An 11,131-nucleotide genomic window follows, 5' to 3' on the forward strand; every position below is an offset into this window, starting at 1 on the left:
AAAAAAAAAAAAAAAAAGAAAAAAAAGAAATTAAAACAACAGCTATTGCTGACAACATCAAATGGAGGAGAAGATGAGGAAAAACAAGAACTCTCATTCGTTACTGATGGAAGTACCATTCTGTATTCCATCAGTTTAGCAGTTTCTTTTCTTTTCTTTTCTTTTTGAGACAGAGTCTCACTTTATCACCCCCAGTAGAGTGCTGTGGCATTATTGCTCACAGCAACCTCAAACTCTTGGGCTTAAGGGATTTTTTTGCCTCAGCCTCCAGAGTAGCTGGGACTACAGGAGTTTAGCAGTTTCTTACATGATACAGCAATTATTCTCCTAGGTATTTACCCCAATGAGCTGAAAGCTTACATATGCACAAAAACAACGTATAAAAATGTATAAAACAGCACAAATGTATAAAAAAGCTTTATACGTAACTGCCAAAAATAGGAAGCAACTAAAGTGTCTTCAATAGGAAAATGGATAAGTAAATGGTGGTATATCCTTACAAATGACTATTATTCAGTGATAAAAAGAAATAAACCATGAAAAGATAAGGAAGAACTTTAAGCGCATATTGGTAAGTTTAAAAAGCTAGTCTGAAAAAGCTAAACACTGTATGATTCCAAGTATCTGACATTTTGGAAAAGGCAAAACCATGGATAGTGAAAAGATCAGTGGTTACCACAGGTTGAGCAAACAGGTGGAGCCCAGAGGGTTTTTAGAATCATGAAACTATTCTGAGGGATACTGTGATGGTGGGTCCATGACATGATGGATTTGCAAATCCCACAGAGCTATAAAACACAGAAAGTATATAGAGTACAAGCTTTGATTAGTAATGTTTCAATATTGATTCTTTATTGGTAACAAATACATCACACTAATGCAAGAAAACTATGAGGGGGTGAGTGGTATACGGGAACTCTGTACTTTTACCCAACTTTTCTGTAAACCTAAAAATTGCACTTAAAAAACAAGTTTATTAATTTTGTTTTAAGTTTAAAAACCCTACATACCTTTTTGGATTCCGTTTCAAAAGTGGATGGCAACATCTCGGGGAAGAGTTTCAGAAACACTGGTAATAAGAATTCCATGAAGGGCACAATTATGAACACCATGAATGGGACCAGGCGGAAGAAATCAGCACAAGTTCTCAACAGCTAAAGAATTAAATGCATATTCAATACTGATTGTTTTAGGACATGCCAAAAACAAAATCTAAAAAGATCATCTTAGTTCTTAAAGTGTTAAAAACCCAAGACAGGTTGTTTATAAAATGAAAAGGCCAGGTTTTTCTGTATGCCATAGCTCTAAAATAATATCTATGTTATACTTTTTTTTTTTTTTTGAGACATAGTCTCCCTTTTGTCACCCAGGGTAGAGTGCTGTGGCATCACAGCTCACAGCAATCTCCAACTCTTGAGCTTAACCAATTCTCCTGCCTCAGCCTCTCGAGTAGCTGGGACTACAGGCACCCGCCACAATGCCCAGCTTTTTGTTGTTGTTGTTGCAGTTGTCACTGCTATTTTAGCTGGCCTGGGGCTGGGTTCTAACCTGCCACCCTTGGTATATGGGGCCGGTGTCCCACCGACTGAGCCACAGGCACTGTCCTTTATGGTATATCTTCAAGGAAATCTATGACAGTCAAAACATGTTATTGGTATCTCTTAGCTTTCATCTAATTTAGGGGGTCCATGCTTTAATACAATAGTATCAGTTAAAATCAGTTTTTAAAATACATATGCTTAAGGTATTAATGACAGTTCAAACCCAAAGCCTCTTAACTCCTTGAAGAGATTTAAAAACATAACCATTCTATAAGCAAATATATTAAAACAAAAAAAATTTTTTTAGACAGAATCTCACTCTGTCACCCTGGGTAGAGTGCACTGGCATCAGCCTTGTTTAAAGCAACCTCAAAGTCCTGGGCTCAGGTGATCCTCTTGCCTCCATCTCCAAAGTAGCTGCGCCTATAGGCACCCACCATGATTCCCAGCTAGTTTTTCTATTTTTAGTAGAGATGGGGTCTTCCTCTTGCTCAGCCTGGTCTAAAACTCCTGAGTTCAGGTGATCCATCCACCTGTTTGGACCTCCCAGAGTGCTAGGATTACAGGCATAAGCCACTGTGCCCAGCCCAAATATATATTAAAAAAAATTTTTTTTTGAGACAGAGTCTCACTTTGTCATCCTCAATAGAGTGCTGTGGCATCATAGCTCACAGCAACCTCAAACTCTTGGGTTCAAGCAATTCTCTTGCCTCAGCCTCCCAAGTAGCTGGGACTACAGGTGTCTGCCACAATGCCCGGCTATTTTATAGAAAGCCTATGCTGAGTTTGAACCCACCAGCCCTGGAGCACGTGGCCAGTGCCCTAACCACTGAGTGATGGGCACCCAGCCAGCAAATCTATAAACATTTTAAGAATATTAACTACAATTGTATAGTCAGTTGCAGACAAGTAGGAAATTCAGTAAGAAGGTCTGGTTCTCAGTAGCAGTTAGGATTTCTACTTTTTTTTTTTTAACTACTGATATTATAAGTGCAAACTACCATGCCTGGCCTTGGATTTTTTTTTTTTTTTTGAGACAGAGTCTCATTATGTCACCCTCGATAGAGTGTTGTGGCATCACAGCTCACAGCAATCTCAAACTCTTGGGCTTAAGTGATTCTCTTGCCTTACTCTTTCAAGTTGCTGGGACTACAGGTGCCCCCCACAATGCCCAGCTATATTTTGGTTGCAGTTGTCATTGTTGTTTAGCAGGCTGGGCCAAGCTCAAACCCACCAGCTTCAGTGTATGTGGCTGGTGCCCTAACCACTGAGCTATGGGTGCTGAGCCCTGGCCTAGCATTTTTAAGAAGTTTAAAACTTGGTTCCCAAATAGTTCATTTTAATTTCACATATTCCACTAGGTACAGTGGCTCAAGGCTGTGATCCTAGCCTCTGGGAGGCCAAGGAGGAAGGATTGCTTGAACTCTGGAGTTCAAGACCAGCCTGAGCAAGAGTGAGAATCATTTTCACTAAAAACAGAAAAATTAGGTGGGTATGTGGCAGATGCCTATAGTCCCAGCTACTCAGGAGACTGAGGCAGGAGATCACTTGAGCCCAGGAATTTGAGGTTGCTGTGAGTTATGCTGATGCTACTTGCACTCTACTCAGGATAACAGGGAGAGATTCTGTCTCAGAAATTTTTTTTTTCACATTTCCTTTCTCAAATATTATTCTTGCCTACCCTTCGTCTCTCTCGTCTGGTCAGCACCTGTCCATGCAACAGCCTCCAAACCATTCTGACAGCAACTTTGGTGTCAATCCAAAGTAAGTTGAATCCATTGTAATAATATTTAAGTTCATCCACAATGTTTTGTGTATAAGATCGTTTTCCTTCTTTAATCTTTGTGCCAGTTTCTTTTGTGGGATGAGAGTTTTTCGCCTGTAGCTTTTCTGTGGTTTGCTCCAGCTGAGGTTTACTAGGAACCTCTCGTAGCCAGCAAGTTGATGTGTGTAGCTTTTGTATTAGTCGAGTTGGCAAGTGAAGTGTTTTATTGCCTGACTGACTAGGGTAGGAGTACTTCCTGCTTCCATAGCTCTTCATACATGTCTTATTTAAATGGGAATCTGGCAAGTGAAGAAATGCAAATGATGGAGAGTAAGATGAGCAGGTAGGATGGACAAAATGGCTAGGGAATCTGGAACAAAGAGCAACGGTCTGAGTTAAGCATCTACTATTCAAACTTGAAAGTTAAAGAAATAGGTACTTTTTTCTGGTTAAAATAAAACAATGGTTTTAAAGCCTATGTTTTAGGAACAGCTGATGTTCATAAAAGTATGAAATATAACTTTTGACCCCAATCGAAGAACAGATGCTCTATGAGTGAATTATATGCTCTATGTGAAATATTAGTAAAATAATCCCTAAGAATTGCTATATTAGAAGTTGGAAGCTCTGTGACTACTAATTAAAAAATCTAATAGCAAACATCTTTCTTCCAGGTGTTTGATAATGTTCTTTTCTTTGTCTACTATCATAAAATAGGTGGAAGGCTTGTATCTTTAACCATGAACAGGGACATTGTTTTAATGAAACATTTCATTGTCATTGTAGGAATTAACCAGTTATATAATATTGTTTTACCTATGCAGTGCCTACGAACTCCCTCAAATGAAAGACACTTACAGTTGAAATGCCCTTCACCTAAGATTTCTCAAGAATGTTCGGAATAAAAATTAGAATTGCCCAGCTGAGGAGCTCTGCCTTTTCTACTAATGCAGTGGTTCTCAGCCTGCCTAATGCCACAAACCTGTAATACAGTCCAAAGGGGTTGTGACCCACAGGTTGAGAACCACTGTACTAATGCAACAGCCTATAACTTTCAGTTAAACTAACACATCAGATTGTTGGAGAAAAAAAAAAAGACAGATCCAGGCAAAGAAAGTTACTGGCAAAGAGATGACTTTTTCCATTCTTTCAGATTATTTTTGAAGCATGCCAAGATAAAATACTTTTTGAATACATGGTATCTGGCACATAGTAAGTGCTCAGTGAATATTCTTCTGAATAAATAAATGATAACAGACCTTAAAGGGACAGGAATATGCCCTAGGACTGGCTTTGCTACTTTATACCTAAGGCCCTCATGTGACATGCATCCATTTCAGAGGTGTCCCTCTAAAACTCATTATATCTCCTTAACCTCTACCACACATCTGCAAAATTACTCAGCCTGAGTTCTAGAGCATATAGAAAATTTTGGTAAGTTTAACTACACTAAAATCTCAGCTTCCTAAAAACCAAGAAAGTTTTAATTGTGTGCTAAGCCAATCTTTTTACACTTATCCTTTCCATCTAGAAGAATGAGATTCACATGCATATTGGGCAGGTTCCATTGCTTACCTTGTTCGAGCGATAACTAAGACTGAATTATAACTGTAGAAAGCCATATTTATTGTTGACTCAACTAGGGGCCTAGGAAAAGGAGTAAATAAACAGATAAGTATTTTTAAATTACATCAATTAAAAGATATCAGGATTTAAGTGTTTTTAACAATTGCAAGAGTAGAACATTTACATACTTAAGCTACAAAATCTCCCTTCAAGTTCATTTCCAACATTCATGAATTTTTTTTTTTTTAAGAGACAGGGTCTCACTTTATCACCCTGGGTAGAGTGTTGTGGCGTCACAGCTCACAGCAACCTCCGGTTCTTGGGCTTGGGTGATTCTCTTGCCTCAGCCTCCCCAGTAGCTGGCACTACAGGTGCCCACCACAACGCCTGCCATTTTTTTGTTGCAGTTTAGCCAGGGCCGGGTATGAACCCACCACCCTTGGTATATGGGGCTGGCGTTCTACCCACTGAGCCACAGGCACCGCCCTCATGAATGATATTTTTATAGATCTGGATCTGAGGATAGCAATTTGAAATGCCAATAAATGGAAATGATCTCTAGTAGGATAATGTTCATGAAGATGAGATGTGATATCGTCTTCAGAGACATTTTGATTTCTGTTCATTAGTAGCGTAACTTGAATGATTGCTAAGTACTTTTAAAAAGTGAATATCACGGATTTGTTTTCAATTAGCTTTCTTTTCATATTTGGGCAAGCTATACTCAGCACTCTCATTTATGTAGCTGTGAAGACACACTTGATGCCTACTCTACTAATTGCTCAAGTAGAGATAAAACGGTTTCCCTTCCTAGTGATTCTCTAAGAGCCCAAACTGTTCCAAATAACCTTCACCTTCACCAAAACCTTTCTCCATCCTGTGGCGCTTTTCTGCTAGAGGCAGCACCGAGCAGCAAGGAGCCTTAGTACCTCACGCTGTCAACTCTACTCTCCTGCAGCTGGGGAAGTACTACCAGGTCTGCCTTAGATGGAGATGTCAACCACAGAGCTCGCATTTTAACAGTCTCTGAACGAACCCAGACTACCGGTGGGCGGTGTTTTGCTGCAAGGAGACCCGACGCGGCGGTTAACCCGCTCTCGGTCCTTGGGCTCCTGGGGTTACCTTTGCTTCGAGCACTTCACGACACGGATGCAAAACGCGCTTCCTCAGTCACTGACTTTCGTGCGTGTCATGTGAGGGTGGCCTGTCTGTTGTGGGGCCTGGGGGGATTCGGGGTTTGGGGAGGAGCCTGATGGTAGGGTAGGCCCGAGAAGACGACCCTGGATGACGATCGAGGTGGTTGGAAATGTTATATAAGACGAGCAGGAGCAACAGGGTACGCAACAGAAAGGAGCGCGGAAGGAGGGGAGTGGAAGCTGCGACCCAGAGTTTGGGGCGACGCGGTCAAGGGCGGTGGGCACTGGAAGTTGTCGGGAGGAGCAGGATGCGGAGGGAGTGGGCTCGGATAAGAGGCTGGCACGGCCGCCACCTAACAGACCGGACCCAGGCCGGCCCACCCCTACCTCCTCCGCTGGACTCCCAGGAACGGCCGCCCGGGTCCTCCCAGTTTCCTCCCAGTCCTCCCCCGCCTCTCCCAGCCAGAGCGGCCAAGTCTCTACGGCTCCACCCCGCCCCTCCGACGTCACAGAGTGACGACATCATCAGCCAATGAGCCCTCATATCCTAGGGAGGGCGGTGCCCTTTTCTGGCAGCCCAGGAAGCCACAGAGTCGCGCTCCCTTCGGGGAAGTGACTTCTGGATTTGGTTTCATTTGGGGAGCGTTGGTGCTGAGGAGCCTAAGATTGATGTTTTTCTGCTGTAGGCTGTGGCTACTCCCGAGGAAACCTTGAATAAAGACTAGATTTAAAGAGGCTCTTATGCTACTGATGGCCGTAATTTGTCTGATAGTCGCCACGGTAACCATCTTGGAGTCACGAATAACATCACGTTGATGTCTTGTCCCTCCGCCTGCTCCCTTTCAACACCTAAACGCCGCGCCGCGGGTGGGGAGGCGGGCAGCAAAAAGGGCGGGAATCAGAAGGAAAACATCCCTCTTCCTCCCTCTCCAGGGCCCAAGGCTAGGATGCTGTGAAGTCTTTATGAAAGCCATTGAAGACTTTTGCTTTATAAGTGTTCTCTTAACGTGTTGTTCACGATCATTTGTTAGTGTAGGCCGGGCGCGGTTGCTCACGCCTGTAATCCCAGCACTCTTGGAGGCCGAGGCAGGTGGGTCTCCTGAGGTCAGGAGTTGGGAGACCAGCCTGAGTCAGAGCGAGACCCCATCTCTAAAAATAGTCAGGCATTGGACTGGGTGCCTGTAGTCCCGTTACTCGGGAGGCTGAAGCAAGAGGATCACTTGAACCCAGGAGTTGGAGGTTGCTGTGAGCTGTGACGCCAGGGCGACATAGTGAGACTCTGTCTAAAAAACAAACAAACAAACAAACAAAAAAAACAAAGAAGAAGAAGAAAATTAGATAAAATGTATGTTGTGGTGGCTTTGAAATGATCATAGGCACTGCCGGTTTGGGGGGCACATCAGTTCCTAGCATGGGAAACTGAGCCATCTCAGTAAAGTGAAAGAGGTAGAAATATTCTTGTTTCTCAGTTATCTCTTCCCATCCACTTTATCTGGCTCTAGTAAAAATTTAGTGGCGCTACCCAGAAACCAGACAGCAAGGAATCGCTTTCTCACGGGGAATACTTCTCCTAACATGTGAGCTGACCACAGACTTTACTCATCTGGGCTACACACTTCTAAGAATGAAAGATGGCACATACTGAATTTCAGTAAAAATGCATACTGCTTTTAATCCACAAAGCATTTTTTAGCTAATAACCAAATAGATCAACACTATTAAATAGGCAAAACTTCTTGGTATTGCCACTAGAGGTCCCTTTGTGCTTGTTTGATGGCCACATTTCCACATTAATGTTTCTCTTCATGTCTTACGTTTACTAGAATTAACATCTGCAAGCTTTGGTCTCTTTACCTTTCCCTCCCTGAAAATTCCCGATGGTAAATTTTGTGCTCTAAAATGCAAACAGAGCTTTCACATTAATATTAAATTAATTACTGCACTACCATGTACATGTAATTTACTGGAAAAGATTATAAGGGATGCAAAAACATTCCTAGTTCTCTGGGAGACATTTTATACCAGGAAATAGTTTTATTCATGCATTGTATTCACATACAACCGGGCACAGTAAAAATCATTAATTATTCATAAACCAGATAAATGATCCTATGCACAGTATTTGAAAGATGGGCTATGTTTTCTACCATGGCCATATGTCAGTAATTCTATTCTAAAAAGGGAAAGGTTAAGATTGAAATCCATTTGTTCAAAGCAATGTCTACCTTCTCCTCTTATGAAGCTTGACAATTTCTTTGACTTTCAAGGTAAGTGATTTATCTTGTAGGGAGTTTTTTTTTTCCTAGATAGAGTCTCACTTTGTTGCCCTCAGTAGTCGCGTCACAGCTCACAGCAACCCCAAACTCTTGGGTTCAAATGATCCTCTTGTCTCTGTCCCAGTAGTGGGACTACAGGTGCGGGCCTCAACACCTGGCTATTTTTAGAGACAGGGTCTTGCTCTTGCTCAGGTTAGTCTCCAATTCCTGAGCTCAGGCAGTCCACCCACCTCTGCTTCCCAGAGTTCTAGGATTACAGGCATGAGCCACCCCACCTGGCTCGTGTAGGGAGTTTTTGTATGTAATTTTCAGAAGAGAAACTAAAAAGTCCCCTGCCCCTGTAACTCTGGCCCTGAGAATTGTGTTTCCTGTCTTAGTGAATTGCTTGCTCATTTTCTATGGAGAATTAACATGCTGTGTACCTCAGAAGATGTTAGATGCTGAGAATGTAAATAAAGTATTATTTGCTTTTTTGACATTTTTTTTTTGAGACGGAGCCTCAAGCTATCCCCCTGGGTAGAGTGCCATGGCATCACGCTCACAGCAACCTCCAACTCCTGGGCTCAAGCGAGTCTCCTGCCTCAGCCCCCAAGCAGCTGGGACTACAGGCGCCCGCCACAACGCCTGGCCATTTTTTGGTTGCAGCCATCATTGTTGTTTGGCGGGCCCGGGCTGGGGATTCAAACCCGCCACCTTAGGTGTATGTGGCTGGCGCCTTAGCCGCTTGAGCCACAGGCGCCGAGCCAATAAAGTATTATTTGTAATGGCCATTTTATGTTACTAACTGTATTTTCTAATGTTTTGCAACAAGAGATTAAGCATTTACATCACATAATTTCCAACTATTGTTGTCAGCATGGCTATTAGAAGCAGGCTGAAATAAAATCCCTGGGGACAATTTGCCAGCTTCTCCTCAAGGGGAAGATCCAGGTGCCAGGTCAAGGCAACCATTTATCAACAAAGCTGGGAGGCAGGGAGAAGGGTGGAAGTATAAAGGAAAAGAAAAACGAATTTAACCCCTCTTTTCAATAGACGTCATCAAACTAGGCTCAGGTGACCACCCTTGTTTTTAAAAGACATCTATCACAAATAAAAAATGTGCTTTTACTTTTTGTTTCAATTTGTGGTACCACACAAAGCATAAGTTTAAAAACATTTAATGATTTACAAGTAAAGAGAACTTGTAATTGTCAGTATTATCTTTGGTATTATTAACAGGATTATGCGAAAAAAAAAAGAATTCATAATACCCATTAAAATAACTGATCTGAGGCTCGGTGTTCATAGCACAGTGGTCCTGACGTCAGCCACATACACCGAAGCAGGAGGGTTCGAACCCAGCATGGGCCTGCTAAACAAAAACGACAATTGCAACAAAAAATAGCCGGACGTTGTGGTGGGCACCTGTAGTTCAGCTACTTGGGAGGCTGAGGCAAGAGAATCGCTTAAGCCCAAGAGTTTGAGGTTGCTGTGAGCTGTGACACCATGGCACTCTACCGAGGGCGACATAATGAGACTCTGTCTCAAAAAAAAAAAAAAACTGATCTGAAGGAATGTTTTAATTTTTTGTTTAAGTGGTAAAGATATCAGTAATTTCGTGTAATGGAACCAAATAGATTTAGCATTATGTCTTTAAAGAGTACGACGCATACCAGGGATATGGCTTTATTATTCTCAGAATGGAGAGCAGGGTCCTTCCTGGTTTCTTCATCTGATTGCTGCCTGTGTTTACTTTGCACGTCTGTGCTGCCACGTTCTTATTCTTCATCACCAGGTCCGCACACTGCTACAAGACTGGTTCACTTTAGCCCAGCGTTGTGGCGGGGGCCTCTAGTCTCAGCTACTTGGGAGGCCGAGGCACGAGAATCGTTTAAGCCCAAAGAGTTTGAGGTTGCTGTGAGCTGTGATGGCCACAACACTCTACCGAGGGCGTCATTGTGAGACTCTGTCTCAAAAGGAAAAAAAAAAAAAAGACTGGTTCACTGCGTCCTATACTTAGGACCTTCCATTGTTTTCCATAAATTTCCTAGAATAGGGAGGGCCAAGGGATTGCAGAGAATTGCTTCCCTCTTCCTCCTCTAGCTCTTACCAGAGCCGTCTAGGACCCAGCCCTCGCGTCCGGCGCTGCGCAGTTCTGGCGGGGAGCCACCGCGGGCCGGGCACGTGATTGGCACGGAGCAGCCCGGGTCCCCGGCGGCCCGGGATGCTGTCGGCGCTGACGTCGTTACCCACAAAGCTCCGCGCCCGCAGTGCTAGCAGGAAGGGGGCGTGCGGCGCCGGGGACGCGCGGCGAGGTCGGGGTGCCTCCCGGACCCCACCGCGACTTCTACCACTGGCAGCCAAGGGCACCACGACACACTCACAGCCGCGGCTGAAATGGAGACGGTCCCCCTCGCAAGGCTTAAGTCTCCAACTGCCGCTGCGGTTTCCGGGTGCTGGCCCTCGTGTAAGGGGCAGCGCTTCTCTGACAGCTGTCGGACAGCGCGGGAATTGCTCCGCCCGTTCCCGGTCTTCGCGCCGGGTGCCCGCTTGGAGGCTCTTTCTAACATCTAGGGACCGTAGCTCGGTGTCACCCAGAGGAGTCCCATGTGGCGTCCATTGCGTGCTGTGACTAATTAGTACCAAAGCCCTCGCACCAGCACGGTTTTGTCCGCAGGCCCCACCTCTCAGCCGTCTCCTCAGTCTGGTGGTTTTGTGCTGCCTTTTACTCTCCTTCGCACCTTTCCTTCGGCCTCTCGGCCGGGTCGCCTGCGGGCTCCGGCAGTGTCCCGGCGCCCTCGGACCGCCCCTGCTCTGCGCCCTGCCGACGGGCCCTTCCTCCCCGGCCCCCCTGCGCCCCAATCCCGG

At 44.3% G+C, this 11,131-nt stretch overlaps 1 protein-coding gene across 3 annotated transcripts in view; it reads right to left on the bottom strand.

Moving 5' to 3' along the window:
- Nucleotides 1–4,949, bottom strand: part of LETM2 (leucine zipper and EF-hand containing transmembrane protein 2) — a 17,233-nt gene extending 12,284 nt beyond the window's left edge. Inside the window, exons 1-3 of one of the 3 annotated variants that reach the window (XM_003796285.3) lie at nt 4,882–4,949; nt 3,223–3,605; nt 1,011–1,069 (exon numbers count right to left, since the gene is read on the bottom strand). In XM_003796285.3, the coding sequence (XP_003796333.1) occupies nt 1,011–1,046 (36 nt within the window). In that variant the 5' untranslated portion in view covers nt 1,047–1,069; nt 3,223–3,605; nt 4,882–4,949. Of the gene's footprint in view, nt 1–1,010; nt 1,155–3,222; nt 3,677–4,881 lie in introns of all 3 variants that reach the window. The other 2 variants (XM_003796284.1, XM_023517011.1) reach the window with 2 other exon arrangements.
- Between the last annotated feature and the right edge of the window lie 6,182 nt (nt 4,950–11,131).

Source organism: Otolemur garnettii, unplaced genomic scaffold, assembly GCF_000181295.1.
Source record: "Otolemur garnettii isolate 467f Iridium unplaced genomic scaffold, OtoGar3 scaffold00102, whole genome shotgun sequence".
Lineage (NCBI taxonomy): Eukaryota > Metazoa > Chordata > Mammalia > Primates > Galagidae > Otolemur > Otolemur garnettii.